We start from the raw sequence: 21,945 nt of genomic DNA, 5'->3' as shown, positions 1-21,945 counted from the left end.
TGATAAAAAAAATCATATGACATTTACAAAGAGATTTAAATCTAATACAAAAATAACAATTGAATCAAATAGAAACCTCCTTTTAGCTAAGGTACAAGCTTCGTATTATATTGAACACTCTTCTATTTAATTAAATGGTTGTTATTGACTAACTCAGTGCTAGTAGCAATGGCTTCCCAAATTCTCAAATGTGAGGAAATTTTCTCATTCAATTGCTTCAAATATTGATACCTTAATGGCTCATTTTTTTTATAGGGACCCAAAGGTAACAAATTAAAGGTATGCATTGTGTTAGCAAAGGTAACAAAGGTATTCAATTGCCAAAAGGGTCAGGGGGTGGTCTAGGCGTCCGAGCTAGCTATTGGTAATCTTAACAAGGCCTTATATATCTACTAATGAAATTAAACAAGCTTGATTAAAATCTCAGGATCACCAAGAACTGGAAGGGAAGCTAGCTCTAACCACGTACTTGAGCTATCCCTCACTCTCATGTCACTTTCACAATGTGCTATAGTTGCAAACATATTTATTCCTTCTATTAATAACTTAAGCAAGATATCAGCTACGTAGATGAAATTTTATAAAATTATAAAACTCTTAAAACCCCCCTAAGACATTCGATAAGTATTATTGAGAAGAATAAATAAAGTAATTAAATGACTAAATATAATTGAAAGTGTATGTGTAGCAAAATCAACAAGTAAAAAACACATGGTGACTAATTAATAGTTTGGAGTGAAACTGAAGGTGAACATTCCACCAAAACTAAACAATTAATTGAAATTAGTTTGTTGCCTACTATTTATGTTGGTTGCTTATTTTAGCAGATACATACAACAACAATATTGGATGGCATTAGAAATGGTCATCTTACCTTCTCGAGCTTGTGTTTCAAGCATCTTTATAGGAATTAGGAGGACTACATGTTTAATCTTTCTTACTATAATGTCTTTAATTAATTAACATGCCAACTAACAATTGACTTTAATTCTCGCACTTTCAATAGGCTGATAGAGGTTAATATTTCAATAGGCTGATAATTCCATATATATGAAGTATTTTATGAATTCCTCAACCTTCAATTACGTATGTTACGCCTTTTGCAAGTGCTTGACCTGTAAATATTGGACCAAAAAAGTGAAGATTAAGGTCTTATTAGGAGTCTACTCATTATTAAAATAAAGTGTATATAGTATACACCTCAATTGTTTGAACCCGTAATATTTGTGTCAAATTAAATCTAATATATATCTATCATACTAAAGCACCAACTCAACTATAAATTTAAGTTGATAATTAAAACTCAAGATCGATTAATATACTCTATCAAATAACTCTAATAAATATACATTAGGAAATGAGAATTATATGTGTTTGTTTCGATATTTTTTTTTTTTTTTTTTTTTTGAAGAATTGTTTCGATATTTTATTAATCATAATAAATAAATAAAAATATATATAAAAAAATTACGGGGTACGAAGTACTTAGACATGCTAGATAATTAAATAGTTTTAGTCAGATAATTTGGTAGCATATACAATGCTAGAATACTACATGATCTAAAAATATTTTAAAAAAAAAATAAATAAATAACTTTTATAGCATATAAAACACATTCCATGCACCATAATAAAACATGGACGTAGTGACGTACGAGTACTTGCTTGGGTTCAAAGTCAATACAGTATTTCTCTAATCAATCGCCGCACAATTTAATTTGTCCACTTATTTTAATCAATTTGGTGCAGCTCATATTCTATTTCTAGATGTTAATTAACAAGAATTATATATTAATAATGTATTATACTAGTAAATTAGTTATATATACTACATAACAACAAGAGAAATACACTTGAAAACGATGTGTTTTAGAAGGACTAACAACCCACCTTTCCTTCAACCCCAAGATAAATCATGTATATGATCTTCCTAACACTTCTTTCTCATTATTATTCATTCTTCTCTTTCTCTCTCATTTCAAAGCATTATCACACACACACAAACTTGAAGAGAAGGTTTTTAGCTAGAGAGAGTTTAATTAAGAAAATCTCTTCATTTGATTTGATCTACATTCAAATTTTAGCTTATTGGTCACGTTCAAGATATCATTGGTGGAGGTCATTTGGATGACTACGGTGAAAAATAAAGGAAACTGTAAATAAATCTTCTTAAATTAAAGCGTTTTTTCAGTCTTTGTTACGCCTGCACACCTTTTGACAAGTACGTATTAACTCATCTTTTCCTCTATTCTCCTTTTCTCTATTAAAAAAAAGAATTAAAAATGTTTATATTTATATCAACTTTATTACTACATGATTCTTTTTTTTTTTTAGTGAAAATTACTACATGATTCTTATTGTTCGATACCCACATATTTAGTCTAGGGATAACTTTACAATAGTTACAATACTTTGATAATCATTATTACATTCTACACACCCATAGTTCAAGTAGTACACAAAAAATCATAAATTTTCATTGTTTGAGTCGAATTGTTATTTTTTAGGCTTTAAAATAAGATTGGTTGCTATTGGTTTCATTTTATTAGAAAAAAATAGCAGGTTGTACAATCCTAATTGATCATGTTCTGATTCTATATGATTTCATACAATCCTACAACAATTATGTGTGATCCTACATGATCTTGGTACATACGATTCTATGCGATTTTGCTATGATTCTTTCTGAACTGTGATTTTACCTTTAATTAACTAATTTTAACGTTAACTCAATACCATCCTAACCAAAAAAAAAATCAAATAGATGGTCGATTCTTCAAGTATAAGAATTTCATAGCTAGTCAAGTTTTAGAGAGGATTGGTCACAAAATTCGAAGGTTTTGATTTATATTATAACTACCATGATTATATTATTTTATTCGTTGCTATTTAAAAGTCTTTCGTAATCAAAGAAATTTACGAAATATTATTACTTTACATCATTTTTTCTGAAGAAATATATATTACTTAACAATTTTACATGATGATGATATGATATGTGACACACGTAGGTGCATGTACACTGCACACAACATGCGCTGCACGATTATGAGTACAATGTATTCACTGACAATTCGATAAAAGAAGGGGGCTCATCATGTAGCTAGGTGTACACAGTACATAGTACCTGTTTTGGCATCATTTTAGCCATGTTTTTGTACCTTGCATTGGTAGGTAGAGTATATGGAAATGATTTTGGCACATTCTTATGCGAGATCACAATTTTCTATGCTTTTTTCACATAGGGGTGTGCCAAAATCAATTAAAGGTGTGCCAAAATCAATTTCCGTACACAAAGTGCCTATTTTTGTAAATTCACTACATTACTTTGTTTTTTTTTTTATTTTAAAAAAAAAAAAAAAAAAAAACTTATCTCTAGCTTAGTCTGCTTTCATTTTCGGATTTTCTTTATTTTCTACTATGTACGAAGTACTACATATGTCATCTTCATTATACAAAATTTTATGTCAATGTATTTACATTTTTATATTTTTCATACATAAAATTTCCCTAGTGAAGAGGGGTTCATCATCGTGATTACTTTACTAAATTGAATTTGGTGGTTTTACTTAATTAACAGGTAATTAAGGACTAAAGAAAGAGTGTAAAAAATGGGAGAGAAATGGGAGTTCCAAGTAGGAGTGGTAGGAGCATTGTTTCTATCAGTAGCATCATCAGTTTCTATTGTTATTTGCAACAAAGCCTTGATGAGTAATCTTGGCTTCCACTTTGGTACGTCTTTTTTTCTCTTCTTTTTTTAACCTTAAGCTTTTTCTCTTTTTTTAAAAAGAAGATTATGCTTTATCCGTTGACTTACATTTTTATTTCTTTTGCTTTTTATTACTGTACTTTTTATATATATTACCCTCTCTTTGTTTTATTGATTTTATCAAAGTTAAAGTTAAATTGTTAAAGTAATAAGTCAAATACGAAGTAAAGATCAATAGTCATAATAAAGAGCAATAATATGACATGCGAAGTTGGGTTAACTTAATTTGTGAGAGGTGTCAATTCAGTAGGGCCATTTATGTAACATCACTTTTTAATGTTAGTTTTTAAGGAAATTTGATTTTTCAAACCTATGTTAATTCATTGGATTGACCCAATGATACTAATAAATTGACCTTACTAAAGGAAACATAATTGTCCCTACTTCTATAGCAATGAATCTTTGCTTTCAAACAAATCATTGTTTGGTTTGCACATTAAATTTTTTATAAGCATGGCTGACCTTTGAATAATAGGCTTCACCAGCTATATGGTGGTTGAGCATGGCAACAGTTCAACCAACAACAACAATCATTAGCCAACAATAGAAAAACATTTCAAACTTTCAATCTAAGAAATACAATATAATCTTAGGATTAGCGTTAAAAATGTAGTCTTTTATTTAGGAACTTAAATTTTAGTTTTATAATTACGTTTTTTTTATGTGATGGTTTGAAGTATTCAGCAACTAGAAAATAATTGACACGTAAAGACTTTCTTCGTATAAAGAATGACATTGAATTTTACTGATCAAAACTGAATTTTACTCGAGTTAGATGATTTAATAACATGTGTATATGTGAACGTATGTTCGTATTTGCAGCGACAACACTCACAAGTTGGCACTTGATGGTAACATATTGTACCCTTCATTTGGCACAACGCCTCAATTTTTTCGAGACGAAATCAGTGGACATGAAGACTGTAGTCATGTTTGGCATCCTAAATGGAGTTTCCATTGGACTTCTTAACTTGAGCCTTGGCTTCAACTCCATTGGATTCTACCAAATGACGAAACTCGCCATCATACCTTTTACTGTCCTACTGGAAACCATTTTCCTTAACAAACATTTCAGGTTTTACATTCATACTCTACTGCATATGAGAATTTACTTCAGAAATTAGTCAGAATACTCTGTTTATAACTTTTGATTAGTAAGAATTAGTTTTAATATTTGTAAAAAATACGTTCACTTCAGTAAAAATTTCAGGACAAGGCCTAAAACATGCTAGAAAATCTATTTTTACTGCTGGTTTTATTAATGAAACACGCGTTATCTTCAAATTTAACAGTCGAAAGATCAAGTTTTCTCTGTTCGTGTTGCTGGTGGGAGTCGGGATTGCTTCTATCACCGACCTGCAGCTCAATTTTGTTGGCACAGTTCTTTCTGCTCTAGCCATTATCACAACGTGTGTTGGTCAGATTGTATCCTTGATTCTCTATTTAGCCTCGGTTCCTTTCATTAGTACTTATAATATAATGTTTGTCCAAGAAATCAGCAATCAGAAAATTTACTTACTGTATGTAGTTTGATGACATAATTCATGAATTCCTTAACCAAACTATTTTTTAGCTGACTAACACCATACAGAAAAGACTTAATGTTTCGTCAACACAACTGCTGTATCAATCAGCACCATTCCAAGCAGCTGTCCTATTCGTCTTTGGTCCTATGGTTGATAAGTTCCTCACCAAGCAAAGTGTCTTTGCCTTCAAGTACTCTCCTCTTGTCGTGGTAAGTTAAAAATAAAATTACCACTTATTCTCTTAATAGAGTTTCATCCGTGCCATTTATCGTGTATGCATTACTTACATACAGCTATATTTGTACAGACTGAAGTAATACAGTCTGTACAAAAAATCAGAACACAGAAATCCGCAAAACACAATTAATCCAACAGTACAAACCTTAGTCCATACTGCTAATACAGAGTTGTTTGCATTACTAAAATATGGCTATAAGTGTGTAATACAACACAGAGTTGTATTTGTATCTATAAATTGAAGTATTAGCAGTATGTGCAAAATAATCTGATCACAGAAAATCGCGACCAGCAATTAATCTACCAGTACAAACTTTAGCACATACTGCTAATACAGAATTGTATGCATTACTTAAATAGGGCTATAAGTTAATACAACACGGAGTTGTATCCACAGACTGATGTATTAGCAGTATTTGCAAAAAAAATCTGAACACAGAAAATCGCGACCAGCAGTTAATCTAACAGTACAAACTTTAGCACATACTACTAAATACTAATACAGATCATATCTATCCATTCTTCTTATGATCTTATCTAATATCTATATTTGACCGTATAAAATGTACTTAAATGAGCAGGGATTCATCGTGTTATCATGCCTAATCGCGGTGTCAGTGAACTTCAGCACATTCCTGGTGATAGGAAAGACATCACCAGTAACATACCAAGTACTAGGACATTTGAAGACATGCTTAGTTCTTGGATTTGGTTACACATTATTACATGATCCATTTACAGAGAGAAATATAATTGGAATAACAATAGCTGTATTTGGGATGGGACTCTACTCATATTTTTGTACCAATGAGAGTAAAAAGAAAGTTCCTGTTGGAGATTTATCTACAGCTTCCCAGGTAAATTTATCAACCTTTTTCCATCTTTATTTTATGTTGTTGCTTTATTTCAACTTTACTAACAAAGTAACTCCTCTTTAAATTCATACTACTTTCACAATTATAAAAGTATAACTTTTGTATTTGAATTTTTTGAAAATTTGATTCTCCCTTTTAATTGTGATTAGTATTACTTTTCAGTTTTCACCTTTTTTTTTTTTCCTACTTTTTCAAGTGTCATTTATAATTATTCCCTTTGAGTTGGGCAGGATTTTTTAGCTCTTCCATTTTTCTCTTTTCCTTCTACTTACTAAATAACATAGTCTGTTTGTTTCAAAAAAAAAAAAAAATAACATAGTCTGTTAATACATGCAAAAATAATACAAGTACTTATTTGGATAGAATTTTTATTAACTAAGGTCGTGTAGGGTTGTTCATGGTCCAGTTTGGCCGGCCTAGACCACATTTTGAACAGCCCTAAGGCCGCGTTCTTTTCTATTTGAAAAAATTACTTCCTCCGTTAGTAAATAGTCTTCATGTATTTCTTTTTAGGATGTCCACAAAAACTATATCTGGTTGTAGTAAATTTATTTATAAAAAATCTAACCAAAACATATGAAGTGGACCTTTTTCCTGAATCTCTTTTTCACCTACTTTACTAAAATTCTTAATATGCGTGTCAAAACCTAACAGGATGATTCTTCACGATGGGTGGAGAGAATACCACACATACAAGTATTCTATTGTAAAATCATTTGTTGTAAAGTAAATGTCATAGTTAAAAAAATTATTTTATTCTATATTTCATGTATTCAATTTTTGTATTATTATTATTATTTGGAAAAAAATGGCAATACATTTTAAGTTCTAAGACATAATGAGAGGAAGGAATACTAAAGGCATTGTAAATGGCATGTTGCAGATAAAAGATAAAGAAAACTTGCCACTATCAACAGTGAAGAATGTGGGTGTACAAGATAATGAAGGCCATGAAAAGGTCAAAGCAGCCAAGGATTCTCTTGTCTAATGATCAACTTTTTTTTAACCTTTCTTTTATTTGAATTTCACCTTTTATTTTTATTTTTATTTTATAAAAGGGGGTTGGGAGGATTTTTGTAAGGGATTGGTTTTATACCAATATTCTTTAAGGTTCATTTCAATTATATTCTAAAACAGTAAATTGAAGATAATACTCATCTTTTTTGCATTATGCTCCACAAAGCCACTTTTTACCAACAATTTGAAAAGTGTCTTATACACATGTTTTTATATTCTCCCTATGTCCATTAGTCATTTGACAACTAGCAAATGCTACGTTACTCGCACGTATGCTTCAATTCGTCATAATTATTTGTGTTGATACGGAGTATAATAAACACTTGTCGCTTTCTTTTGAACTAAAAACATGAAAATTTGCATACGAGTACAGGGTATAATAACTGATTATTGTATTTAGACACGTATCCATGTCAAAAATGATACCTAGTTAAGTCCTAATGTTTTATAAGTCTGCCATGAGTTGTCTTTAGATGTTACTATGTTAGGCTTGCAATTGACGATTGTGAGCATGAAAAGTCCAATTACAGCATATTTTTTGCTAATCATAACTAGATTAGGTTGAATTTGGTAAAGGGTGTTGGTGCCATTCCTCCAAAAGGGACACACATAAAATTAACTTGCTTCCAAACCCTAATCATATTTTTAAAAATTAATAATAAATAAATGGGATAAATAAATAAATAAATAAAGGTTAGCTGATTGAAGAGCATAAAATTAAGATTGTAAAACGACCCCTAATTACCACTACGTACTAGTAAGGCACTATGACACTTAGGGTCTGTTCTCTTACGTTGAAATTCAGTTTAGTTCAGTTGAGTTCAGTTCAGCTGAGTTCAGCTGAATTTAGTCAATGAGAACAGACCCTTAGTTATACTTCCTATGTTTTTTATTAATTGCAACACATCTTTTCGCATACTAATTGAGGGACAAAGGTAAAAGAACAAAGTGTTAAATTTAAACACTAACAACTTAACCCTTTCATCACATCAGTGCTTAACATGTTTTAAGTAAATAGAAACGGAAGAATTACTTTTTTAGGATACATGTCTTTTTATGATGGTGGCTTTTATGAGGCTGGCCGCAAAGGATTCTTGATTAAGGGGAGACATGATAATTTTTACCTAAAATGCGTATGTGCTGGTGCGAGGCAAGAGGAATATTGTGGTGTTGTTTTTAAGAGGGAATCCTAATAGAATTTCATAAGTGCACCACTATTTTTATTACTCCATAAAATCATTATGAGGTAGGTTTAGGCTCAAAAGTGCGAATCATCGAGGTAGGTCATTATATCCCTCGCCTTAGTACAAGGTCACTCTTTGGTGTTCTACTAAAACTAGTTCAGCACAAGAACTGGAGCTGGTTGTAGAGTGCGTAGAGCTGCAATGGTGGTGGTGAGCTATAACGTCAATAATAGAAAACATGGGAGATGTAGCCATGTAGATAGTTGAAGGAGAAGATCAGACATTTTATACCTGAAATGGGGCAATTGTGAAATTGTCTTCCGGCAACATCATATCAACACCACTGTTATTAGTGGCGCTCTCATGGTGATTTTTGGGCGATAGCCACTCAGGCTGCAAGTCATGACGTGAAATTACAGGGCAAATGTTGAAGATCTTAGGTCATGGCCATATACAGCAGTATACAAGTATCGTACATGATTTTGCAATGATCATGACAGTGATATTTTTAGACCAGTTACCTAGACCTATATACGCAATTTTTACTAATTTGTGCAAATTCTTATACACACCTGGGTGTACCAATAAATATTGATCGAAGTTGTGTTATTCCTTCATGTTTTACAGAGATCAGTAAGCATTAAGAAATTGGCATCCCATACACTCGTCAATGTTCTAAATAGATCTAAAAGCAGATTTATGCCAGATATAACACACTACTACTCCATAATAGACAAGTCAAGGTGGTCGAGCAAAATATGAGCAATAAGAAAAATACGGAAAGAATCAAGAGTGAATAATTTCACTTGCCAAGAATTAAAAGTCTCCAATATTAAAAAAGCAAATTACACTTGCAAGGCTATACCCCTTCTTCCCATAGAGAAACACATTGCTTTCTCTTTTATCACTTATGTACAAAAAACACCCAACAAAAATTTACCCGATTAAAGAACAAAAAAACCAAAATAAAAAAAGTCCAATTACCACCTATACCCTTCCCACCCAAAATTTTCTCCAAAACTATCTTTATCCCATTATTATTAGTCATTTACAAAATTACCTTCCTCTCCCTATCCTCGCCCCGGCTTTCTAAACAAAAGCTAAAATCTAGAGGATAAAAATTTTAAAAAATAAGGTAGAATATGTAGATTATTTTTTGAAATGAGCAATCTCAAAATTTTACTAAGATTGCAAATTACCTAGGACTTGGACGCCCAGAGAGTGATCGAGGAGGCCTCACAGGAGGAGAAGGCGGCATGTTAGGAATCACCATTGTCTGGGAGCGAGTGATCATATCAGCCATGAATGAGGTTTGGTAAGCTTGAGAAAGATTGGTGCTGCTTGTGGAATCGACTCTTACAGTTGCCCTCTGCCACGAATGTGAACTCAGTCCAGACAAAACATATGCCCTTCCAGATGCCTCGTACACCTGGCGGGTAGACATCCTCTCCTTCATCTCCTTTAGTTCATTTAGAAGTCCCACACACAAGGGGTCTTTTGCTGATACACTTTCTGACAATGCTTGCCGATAGCCCTCGAGGATAGACACTGCACCGGCCAAATCATTATTTTCAGCAGCAGATCTAGCCTCTGACATAGCATCTGCTGCTTTTAGCCTGTTACGCTGCTTATCCACCTCCATGGAAACCTCTACATGCTCTGCTCTCTCTGGCCTATTGATCTTGACACCTTCAACTTCATCTAAATGTGTCATCTCTTTTGTGATTGGGTCCTTATAAGTGCAGCTAACTTTCAGCAATGGCATCTCACTTACAGATGCCTGAGGAATATTCATAGTCACAAGAAAATCCCTTTCTTCTTCAGCATACAAATCTCCAACATTTATGTAACCTGTTCTTGCACCATCCAACAGTCGAGTGTGGTAGCTTCCAGCTTTGATTGACCCAAGCTTCAAATTAGGGTATACACAGTTAAGTTTTAATTCTAGCTCTTGTACCAGCACACTCAGCAAACCTCCCATGCACTGGGCAAAAGCATCTTGAATCACACACTCAGTCTCTATAAAGGAGAATGTGCCTCCAGAACCCTCGGAGATGGAATGCATTGAAACAGAATCATGATCTGAACCAAACCCAAACGTATGCACTGGTATCTGAAAGCTGGTTCCTGAATTCTGTTGGATAAAATTTGGAAGGAGCGACTTGTAGTCTGTCCTAGATTGTGCACCAGCAGGAGCATTAACCGTATATGTATCCTGCCCATCAGATAAAAGTATCATACTGCTAACCGGGTTTTTACACTTCCGTTCTAACATAACCTTAGCACCCTTCTTGAGACCTTCAGCAATATTAGTTCCACCATTCGAAGAAAGGGAATTTACTGCTTGGAGAGCCTGATTTCTACCACCGTCAGTCATCCTTTTAAGGGGAAAAAGACGGCGGGCTGAAGAGGAAAATACTATAACTGAGAGCCTATCATGAGGACCAAGGTGATGTATCACAAATCCCATGGCACGTTTAAGTAATGCAAGCTTGGTACCTGCCATGCTGCCGCTCACATCCAGTACAGTAACCAGATCAACTGGAGCACGAGAATTTTGAGATGGCGAGCTGGCACCATAATAGCTTATTTCAGCAACAGGAGCCTTCAGGTGTATCAGAACTGAGAAATTATCATAAGATGCTAACTTAGCAATGGAAGAAACTTCAGGACATGTCTTTATCTCTACCCTTCTCATAGAGCTGTCATCAGAAGCACTATGAGCAAATTGTTCCCTAAATGTATGTTGTTCATCTATGTCGTCATCATCATCAAACATAGCAGGTTCAGCAACCCGGTAAGTGGGGGAGATGTTCTGATTAAAATCTGGTTGAGGAAGGTGAAGCTGCTGCAGAGCAGCTACCACTGGATAGTCTCTGTTCCCATTGATTGAGTTAGCTCTCAGCTTTCCATGGAGAGCTTCAGAACTCTGACCTTGGGAAGGAATTTCTGTCCACTTTGCTCTGCAGATTGGGCAAATGTGATTGCCATGCTTCACATTAGACGTAATGCAGTTAAAGTGAAATGAGTGTGAGCACTCAGCGGTAAAAATAGCATGGCCCTGGCCTGGGATCACAGTGCTCAAGCATATTGCACAGGTCTTCTGCAGTAATGAAACAAAAAAATTTTAAGAAGAAAACTTCTACATAGAAGCTTTAATAATCTTGGGCAAAGATTCCAAAATAAAATAAATAATTTCAGTAAAGGGAGGAGATAAATCTATAAAAATGATAAAACCAATAAATCATTGTGAGTACTATATTTCCACCCAGCTTATGTCTTTTCAGTATGATTAATTGAATTCAATCATTTTTGTTGATTGATATGGGAAGACATGTAAAAAAAATTTAAAAAACAAAAACGGTGCTTACATCACTGATATCCTCATTCAATATTACCCAAGAATTCCCAATGGAGTATCTATGCAATCTAAATGTAATCTAGAAGACTTGCGTCATCACTTCAACCCCACGAATTTTAACCAGAATATTAAAAAAATCTCTTACAGTCTTACTAACACAGCTGAAGCCAGACATCATTGTTTCACCTTTTCAAATTCTCTTCATAGCAAAAGCATTGGAAAAATTATCAATTATTAGCAACAAGTTTCAATACAGAGGCCTAAGAACACGAAACATGCACTTAACTAATTCCTGCAAGCTTTAAATAATTTTGACACCCAAGTATTAAAATTTAAAAGCATAAAGGCCACTGATTACTTCATAAGCATGTTCCAGTCATCTAATACTCCCAGTTTCAGAACGTAATGTCAAGATTACCCATGACTATAAGTCTATAATAATTGGAGCCATGAACATTCATTTGAGATTTAACATCAGTTCTTCAGCTTCTTCCCAGTTTGGCCTCAGCATCATTTAGTCAATTATTTCTAGCTATACAATGAAAAATAATCTATTCCACTTAAGAGTAACTCTGAAGCAGAAAAATGAAAGACATAATTGCATAGAATCCAGGAATGGAAAATACAAATATATGACAGCCAGGTGACATTTGGGGTCGGTATATCCCACAAAAATTAGAGCTTACAGACCCATGAAAACAATATCATTCTGTTTACAAGTAAACAGGCATGCAAAATTAGACAAGATACTAACATCACATTTTACTAATTAACTCTGGCAAAAATATTGCTAATAGGGTACATTGGTACAATGGATTTCTTGAGTATATAATTATCATTTAACCATTAACTTCATGAATTAATAAAATAAAAAAACAATCTTGTTGGATTAATCGTTAAAATATTAAACAGAATTTTACAATAACATAGAAGAGAGACACATAATTTTAGTTTGAGAACAAAAGTCATATGAAGTCAACTAATATGAAAAGGATGGGTGTATCCTTTCTACTATGTAGTAACGCGGTGGGTATAAAGATCTCACAAATATCACTTGATGGCTTAGTGGCCCAAACCAAAATGCATATTAATACCCAAACAGATAAATTGTTATGTGAAGACATTTCCCTTCCAATATGCAATGTAAGTGAGATACAGATTAATATGACTACAAAAATAATCAATCCCACCGCCTTATCCTAAAGGGCACAACATTTAATGGGGTACACAACTTCGTACAATATTTGTAGGTGTTGGACAACGACCCAAAAATCAATTAATGCAAACAAGCAAAATTCCAAATCTTGGAAACCTATTTGAGCCCGTTAACTTTGAAAAGGAGACAAGCCAACAAATCATTAAGAAGGAATTGAAATTTTCAACATAGCCCAACAACATATACCATTGGTTACAAGTCATAATGAGATTTACACAGAAAAGGACCTCTAAATAAGTTAGAAAACTGAAAATGATGTAAAAAAATATTTTTAAAAAAAAAAGATGCTTCAAATAATCTGAAATACGAATAAGACTTTCATATTCTAATAATCAATGCATGTAATAAAGATAATACTACGTAATAAACCTTTAGCAACTGAACCAAAATACATTTGAATCTGACCGCAAAGATTTCAAAAGGGGGTAGACCGATAGATTCAAGTTTTTTGTTTTAACTGTTTTTTTTTTCTTATTTTCTTTCATTTCTAACTGAAATACCAGGTAATAAATTTACAGAATTTCCATTCTCAATCAAATCAAAAGTAAAATGCAAATAAATAAATAAATAAAATAAAATAGATATTATTCAATAGTTAAAAGTTTAGGGCAGTGCCAAATAACTTCAAGTAAATAAATTGATTTTAATAAAAAAAAATCTTGGGTCATATTATAAATCAGCCCATCAATATATATATATTGCAAAATATCTTATGAAAATACGAGCCACATACATCTGCTTCCCCTAATAATAATTATCTCTTCAAATCAAGAAAAGGGGAGAATAAACAACAAAAAAGGTTGGTCAAGAACCAACAACCAGTCAGATAAAAATGTCAAAGTAGAACTCTGCAAGGAAGAATCAAATAAATACCTTCATATTGAATCTAATTATCAAACCAAGAAAAAAGAAAACCATATAATAAAAAGTCAATGTTAGGCTGCCAAAAGGATGAAGGATATAATTAAAACTAAAGAACAATGCCAAGTGGGGAAGACTTTTATTTTTATTTTTTGCAAAAGCAAAAGTGATCAAGCAACTCTCTCACCAGTCATAATTATGAAGCTTTCAAGGCAAACATTAGGGAGATGATGAGCCCCACCCATCAAAAGAAGTGGAAAATCATGAAGAAAGAGAAAACTACTGTTTTCTTCTTTACCTCCATTAATTTTTTTATCAAAAATAAACTTAAGTACCCCATTTGACAACTTTGAGGAGTTTTAGGCTCATACCCATTGAAAGAAACCTCACAATCAACGGTCAACAGGCTTTTTATCTAAATAAGCAATTCATCAAAAGGAGGGAGAAAAAAAAAAGAGTGAAGAAATGGGGTGAAAATGGCCACAGCTGCTGACCATGCAAAGCACTTTCCCTTGAAGGAAAAAAAGTTGAATAATTTACTCCCTCCGTTCTTTTATTAGCTGTTCCACTTCTTAGACGTATTTTCGATCTTGTTAGACGTGTTTCAACGTATAATTTGAAACATATACTACATAAATTTTTGTTGAATGCACAAAAGAAAGAAACTACTCCGTGTAATTCTAAATAAATGCATCACTTGCTTTATTCAGTCGTCGATATAATACTACTATAATATAATACTATTTTTTATAATGTTACTATCCTACCCCACTTGCCCACACCCAAAAAATCTCGTCAAACTAAACTACGCGTAAATACAAGTGATAGCATTTATATAAAAACGGAGGGAGTAATGGGTATAGTCATGTAAGCCCATCGCATTGCATTAGACCGTGAAAAGGCAAATGGAGCACCACGACGGAGCTAGTATTGGTTTCCCTTTTACAAATGAACCAAAGGGGAGTAGTGATGGTCCCTAAAGTTGTACAATCTCACCCACTCTACTTTATTTTCCCCACAATCCACTTACCACTTGATAACAACAACAACAACAGCAACGACAATAAAGCCCCATCTTTCCCCCACTATTCAGATTCCTTCACAGTATATCCCATTATTACCCTTTTCTATTAAATTCAATTGCATTTTACAAATTACATTAATATAACAATAAACACCCATAAAAATTAACTAAATTAAAAATAAAAAACACATTAATTTCAAAAGAAAATTAACCATTATAGCAGAAACCCAGATGAACAATTTCACATAAAATAAACAAACACCAACAAAATCAATTCAACCCAAATATACAATCAATCAAAATAACAATTACGATAACAATTATTTACGAATAAAATTCAAACCTTAGAAGATTTCGAAGATTTGGAGGAGCTGCGAGAGAAGCGGAGTCCGGAAGACGAAGGAGTAGGAGTGATAGGAGAAGAAGGGCGGCAATCGGCAGCAACAGAGGCGGTGGAAGAGGAGAGAGAAACGACGGCGTCGGAGAATTGCCGGCGATGACCGCCGTTAACGGCGGCGGAGAGAACGGCGGCGGAAGAAGAAGATGAATTCTCGTCATCAAGGGTGCGAGGAAGTTGAACGCAACCCAACGCTAATTTAGCCTTCCTCCATTTGCTTCCCACCATTTTTGAAAGCGACGAAAAAACCCAGAAAAACGACGAGAAGAGGAGAGAGAAAGAATGCAGATCAGGTGAAATAGAGAGACGCCATGAGAAGAGATTGAAGGGTTTTTAGAGAGAGAAAGAGAGGATGGAGTTTGGCGGCCATGAAAGGGAGATAGAGAGAGAAAGAGGAGAAGGTTAATAATATTAATAATAATATATTTATAAATAAATAATATTTGGAGTTTTGACTTTAATAAGAGAAGGAGTATTCGTATAAATATTTTTTATAATATAAAGTATGAAATACGATGTGATGTGATGGGATTTATATCATTTGGTTGAATAGTTAAAGGAAAGGAAAGCAAATACATTGGGTTTGGAGAATAATTGAAGTGGCCCAAACCCCAACGCAACTAATACTTGTTTATTTAGGGTAATCTTTGATTTGATTAATTAATACAGTGATTTTCTTTTTCTATGACTAATTATATAGTTATTTTTAGTATATGCTGACTATGTGTTTTGGATTCTTATGTATGTTGGACTATGGATAAAACGGGCTATTTTACGAAATGTCACTGAGCATTTTAAAGATTCACCAAATGTCATCGGACTTTTTAAAATTCACCAAATGCCATCAGACTTTTCAAAATTTACCAAATGCCTCTCAGTTTTTTAAAAATTCACCGAGTGCCATTAATGACCAACGGCCGTTAACTCCATTAGTTATTAGAGGTTAATCTTGACACATGTCATGATATAATTGGTCCATTTATCTTAATTCATAAATTTTTTTTAAAAAAAACAGAAAATTAAAATAAAAAAAAGACAGAGAATTAGAAAAAAAAACCCCCAAAATTTTCGCAGCCACCCCCACCACCGCCAAACCCTAGCCCCTCCCCTTATCTCGCCGGAAAACGACCGGCCACCACCTTAACCACCGAAATTCGACCGACCAGCCCTTTAGCGCCCCACTTGACCCACCGTCGACCCAAAAAACCACCCACACAAACTGCCCTGACCCTATAAAACCACAAACACGAGCATCAGCCACCTCTAAAACGACCCACACAGCCGTCCCGACCCCAAAAACCACCAATAAAATACCCCTCCTCCCTTCTCCCACCATCGAAACATTCGATTTCGAGGGTGGGGAAAGGGAAGAGGGGCGTTTTTACAGATGGTTTTTCGGGTCAGGGCGAATGTGTGGGTGGTTTTTGGGGTCGGGACGGGCAGCGTGGGTGGTTTTGGGGGTCGGCGGTAGGTCAAGTGGGGCGCTAAAGGGCCGCCGGCCGGACAATTTTTGGTGGTTAAGGTGGTGGCCGGGCGTTTTCCAATGAGATAAGGGGAGAGGCTAGGGTTTGGCGGTGGTGGGGGTGGCTGGGAAAATTTTGGGGTTTTTTTTTTTAAATTTTCTTTTTTTTTTTGTTTTTTTTTTTAAATTTTTTATGAATTAAGATAAATGGACCAATTATATCATGACATGTGTCATGATTAACCCCTAATGACTAACGGAGTTAACGGCCGTTGGTCATTAATGGCACTCGGTGAATTTTTTAAAAATTGAGTGGTATTTGGTGAATTTTGAAAAGTCTTTGGCATTTGGTGAATTTTTAAAGTGCTCAGTGGCATTTCGTGAAATAGCCGATAAAACTCGGGAGCCGGGCAATTAGCAAATACTCGTGTTTAGGGATGTCAGTGGGGCAGGTCAAGTTGGAGTCTCGCCCCATCCCCGCCCCACGGGGATGGGTCTTGATTTGGTGGGTGGTGGGGTGGAGATGGGGATAAAAATCATACTCGCCATGGATGATGGGGCGGGGGTGGATTTTACATTGTACCCGCCCCATCTCCGCCCCGCTCCACCCGCCCCACTTCGTACCCGTGTCATCCCCAACCGTCCCCATTTGTACCCACCTTATCCCCACCTCACACCCACATTTGTATACGGGGTATTTTATAAAACAAAGTTATATACTTTTATACTATTTTATATATAAAAAATATGTAAAATAAAATATTAGATATAATAATTTGTAATACACTAATTTATAAATAAAAAAAAGTGTGTAATATTAATAATAATTTTATTTGTTGTAATTTATACGTAGTGTTAAATATGTTGGATTGTGTATTGGGAGGTGGGTCTTAGATGGGGATTAGGCGGGTCTTAGGTGGGGATTAAGTAAGGATGGATATCCAAGTGGGGGGTGGGGCGGGGATGGTTTTGGAATTGTACCCGCCGGGGCGGGGATGGTGTTGAATTTTGCACCTGCCACGGGGATGGGGATGGGGATAGGGATGAAAATTTTAGGTGGGGATAGGGATGGGGATGGGGTGTAGGATTTTATAGGTACTACGCAGCGGAAATAACATATATGAATCATATTCAATAAAGTACCTAATCCAAGGATTGCATGCATAACACACAAGACACATAATCATACCTTTGAAGCGTGAATTCCACGAAGCTATTCGACAGGCAAATCAGGGAGAGAATAGAGCCCCAAGTGTTGCTCCTCTACTTAGTCCACGAGATTCGAACGAGCCGTCCACCAATACTAGATTGGTCGAGTGATTGAGGAAAACCGCGATCACCACCTTTTCGGACAACCGACCACCGCACGAACCACCACCACCACGAGACACCACCGTGCGCCGGGAGGAGGAGAGTGACGTGAGAGAGGGAGTATGAGAGGGGGTTGGTTTCGTGTTTGCTAATTAGGGTTTGATCTAAAATGATCAATAAATTCCTTACATGCAAACCTAGGCACCTAGTCTATTTATAATCTTATTATAATTAGACTAGGGCACGAAGCCCAATAGCCTCTCAAAGCCCCATATGGCCGGCCACCTAGAGTGATGAGGCCCATGATGGGCCTCGTCCTCTAATGCTCGATCTAGCCCCTTTGTGTGACCTTATAGGATCCGTCCAATTGGGCTTGGCCTATTTTACTAGTCCAAAGATCGTAAGTACCTCTAGCTATGGCAAAACGACGACCCAAATGTCCGGACTTAATTATCTCCATAATTTGATCCAATTATATATCTAGTAATTGCACACGACGAAGACATAACTCCTTCAATCTCCCACTTGTCTGAGACAAGGGTGCAATATTCAAATTCCTTAAGTCAATGTATATGTCGATTTGATAATATGATTGCATCACATGTCGAGATCATATTAATCTACAAATCGTTTCTTGAAATCTGAGTTAGAATTACAAAACCAAATGATTACCGAGAAATGCATTTGAACGCGGCCACATATTTTTTGAATTCTCCCTCTTCAAGCGGCCATGACACATTTCCTAATTTAATAGGTAGACTCTATCCAATCTTGTGGCAACAAGCCTCCCACTCAACTTCTGAAATGACCGGGAAACACCCTTTATAATCTCCAGTTACGGGCAGACGTTTGAGTGTACCACAGTCATAACATCCATTGAATGAAATCAATGTTCCACTCATGTCAAAGGAATCCACTAATATATACGGAAGCTCTATACTTGAACTTCAAAGTAGGTCAATAGTTCGATCATGCATCATTCATGCATATCCAAGTGATTGACCGAGCATCACTATGCCCCTATAGCCCATGAAACTGCGCTATCCAATCAATCTTACATGCTAGTTCATTCATTGAAATCATTTATGTCCATTTTAATGATCTCGAACTAGGAACTTAAATAATATATGAATTTTGTTCACCTGTGGGGTTTCATTCAAAAGGTCATCAACCTAGTGAGCCCATCAATTCATAATTATTTTGGACATTTTATTTAATTTTAAAACCATAATTAAATAAGAGAAATAACAATTTCTATTTTAAACATAATTCTGCAAATTGATGTATTTTCTTATGTAATATGTTTTTCTCAAACATACACAATTTAAATTACATAATTTGCTTCAATCTAGGACTTTAATATGACTTTCATATCTTTGTCTATGGAAGGGGTTTAGTGATTTCTCACTCATAATAAAACTTTGCAGAATGTGACTTCCCGCTGGTCAATGATCTCATAACTGAGGCAATATCTCATATTCATTTGTTTGGATTTGTGATGTGACCCTGGCTCCTTTGTGCTTGGGAAAAGGTGACCCTTTAGTCACATGACATTTTAATCCGAACATCCTCTAAAACTATCCGACTATAGCTTAATATACATATTCTGACGTTGAGCATGCAATAGTGCTCTGCTTTGAACTTTTCAAGCTCACTATACTTCTCCATACTAACAAAACTGTGCATCTAGATCAACTTCTAGAATCATCTTGCTTGTTTGGAAAAACTTGCATTCGTAAAACTTTTGACAACTTGTTTACCTTTAATACCATAAACTAGAAAAATTCCTTTAGCGCTTCTCAAGTACTCAAGGATTTGTTCTTGGTAACTTTCCGTATGCTTATTCTGTATTTGCATGAAACTTGCTACACATGCACAAGTCATATGTAACAACTTGCTTTGTACATGTAATGGACCCTTTTGCAAAAGCATAAGGTACATTACCTTTACAACTCAACTCTACTAGTTTTTAAGGCACTGAGTTTTACTGAGTGTAAAACCATGAGACATGGGAAAAGATCCTCTCTTAGAATCTTGCATCTTGAACTTGTCAAGAACCTTATCAACATAAGTCTCTTGATTAGGTCCAGTCATCCTTCAAGATTCACTTTGTGGATTCTGATTCCCAATATGTACTCAACATCTCCTAAGTCTCCTATATAGAAATAATCTTTCTAACCATTGCTTGATTTATTCAAGCATTGATATATCATTTTATATGAACTGTATGTCAACTACATATTAGACTAAGAAGACCAATTGCTCCCACTAAACTTCTTGTCTCTACAAGATTTATTTTCCATTCTTCTAAGGTAATCAAACCGTTTGATTTCCTAATGAATGTTCCAACTCCCTGATGCTTACTTCAATCCATAAATGAATTTCTGAAGTTTGCAAAACATTCTAGGAATTCCTGGATTTCAAAAATCTTATGTTGTATCATATACATTCCCATCCATCAAGAACATTTCATGAAGGTGATTTTGATTTCCATAACTAGAATAATCCGAATAGGCTTACATGACTAATAGGTTTGACCCTATTTGTAATACTATCATGGACTAGCACATCTTTACAGACATGGAGTCCATTCTGGATTTCTTGGCTTTAAGCCACTTCCTGAGTTGACACTTGTCCAAAGCTTGCTTGTAGGCATGGATTCCAACCATTCCAATAGGAAAATTTTAGAATCCACCTTTTACTAGAATTCCAACAAACTGTTTGTTTTAATCCTAAGTAACCTACGATAGGTATGAGCGACAATAGAATTATTCTCTTCAACTCTTTGAAGCATTTCATTCTAGTAGGACGATAGAAGTCTCGCTACTTGAATTAGCTTGCTTCGACACATGTTTTATCAAATTAGTTGATTTCATGCGCATTCGTCTCTAATGTAGTGTTATCTACATCCATTTGTTGCTCGTCTCGAATCTCATCGAGATCTAACTTTACTCCCACTTGGCTTTGTAGGAAGACACTTCTTTCTATAAAGACACTATCGCGAGCAACACACATTTTGTTTTTACGCGATTGTAGAAATAATACCTGATTTAGGGTTTATTATGTCATCTTTGTAAACATTTTACATAGATTTCATACTCCTTCAATCCTGTTTAGAAAAGATTATTTTGGAACATTTCCATCCTTTCTATTGCTTTGGTTAAGTTTCTGTTTAGTATATTCGCAAATGTTGTTGTTCTAATGCATATCCTCAAAACGATATTTGTAAATCATTAAATCTTGGATCGAACCATGGCAAGCAAAGTTTGATTCCTACTTTATACATACACCTTAATTGTAATGTTCCTGGATTGTGAACTAATTCAACAATTCCTTTAGATGATCATTTGTTTTGAGTTAAAAGTTTATCACAACAATCATATTGTGGTGCTAAATTGTTTATCTCAAACTTGATTTTACATTTCATTTTGGAATTTTGAACATTTCAATGATTCCAGCTATTATTTCATTAAGTAATTATTGTTATATTTACTTAAATCGTTAATAAGAGCAATGAAATAGTTAAATCCTTTTGCTAAATCTTGAATTTATGGTACACTCACATCATATGTTTGTGTTCCAAAAAGGTCATTTTAGCTCTTTTACCCTTTCAACTAAAAGGTAACTTGGTCATTATACCTTATCAAGCATGACTTCAAATTCTCCAGTGATTCATAATCATATAAGAGTAAGAGTCCATCCATA

At 34.6% G+C, this 21,945-nt stretch overlaps 2 protein-coding genes across 2 annotated transcripts; one reads left to right on the top strand and one right to left on the bottom strand.

The window, feature by feature from the left end:
- Positions 1 to 1,978: 1,978 nt before the first annotated feature.
- LOC145620853 (UDP-xylose transporter 1-like) lies at positions 1,979 to 7,650 on the top strand. Its single transcript, XM_081675575.1, has 7 exons — positions 1,979 to 2,221; positions 3,581 to 3,732; positions 4,592 to 4,844; positions 5,062 to 5,194; positions 5,343 to 5,504; positions 6,114 to 6,389; positions 7,291 to 7,650. Exons 2-7 carry the CDS (start codon positions 3,612 to 3,614, stop codon positions 7,393 to 7,395), a joined length of 1,050 nt encoding a protein of 349 aa, XP_081531701.1. The 5' UTR covers positions 1,979 to 2,221; positions 3,581 to 3,611; the 3' UTR covers positions 7,396 to 7,650.
- A 1,764-nt stretch (positions 7,651 to 9,414) lies between these two features.
- Positions 9,415 to 15,871, bottom strand: LOC145620235 (E3 ubiquitin-protein ligase WAV3-like). Its single transcript, XM_081674872.1, has 2 exons — positions 15,414 to 15,871; positions 9,415 to 11,711 (listed from the first exon to the last, which is right to left on the bottom strand). Exons 1-2 carry the CDS (start codon positions 15,693 to 15,695, stop codon positions 9,804 to 9,806), a joined length of 2,190 nt encoding a protein of 729 aa, XP_081530998.1. The 5' UTR covers positions 15,696 to 15,871; the 3' UTR covers positions 9,415 to 9,803.
- Between the last annotated feature and the right edge of the window lie 6,074 nt (positions 15,872 to 21,945).

The sequence above is a fragment of the Chenopodium album genome, chromosome 27 (assembly GCF_948465745.1).
Source record: "Chenopodium album chromosome 27, dcCheAlbu1.1, whole genome shotgun sequence".
Classification (NCBI taxonomy): domain Eukaryota; kingdom Viridiplantae; phylum Streptophyta; class Magnoliopsida; order Caryophyllales; family Amaranthaceae; genus Chenopodium; species Chenopodium album.
The sequence above is the reverse complement of the archived record's forward strand: the minus strand, read 5'-3'. Positions and strand labels throughout refer to the sequence as shown.

Coding starts and splice junctions, on each gene's coding strand:
- LOC145620853 (XM_081675575.1), top strand. CDS start 3,612: ATGGGAGAGAAATGGGAGTTCCAAGTAGGAGTGGTAGGAGCATTGTTT. Junction 5,505..6,113: donor AGTACTCTCCTCTTGTCGTG/GTAAGTTAAAAA, acceptor TTAAATGAGCAG/GGATTCATCGTGTTATCATG. Junction 6,390..7,290: donor ATTTATCTACAGCTTCCCAG/GTAAATTTATCA, acceptor GGCATGTTGCAG/ATAAAAGATAAAGAAAACTT.
- LOC145620235 (XM_081674872.1), bottom strand. CDS start 15,695: ATGGTGGGAAGCAAATGGAGGAAGGCTAAATTAGCGTTGGGTTGCGTT. Junction 11,712..15,413: donor AATCTTCGAAATCTTCTAAG/GTTTGAATTTTA, acceptor TCATTACTGCAG/AAGACCTGTGCAATATGCTT.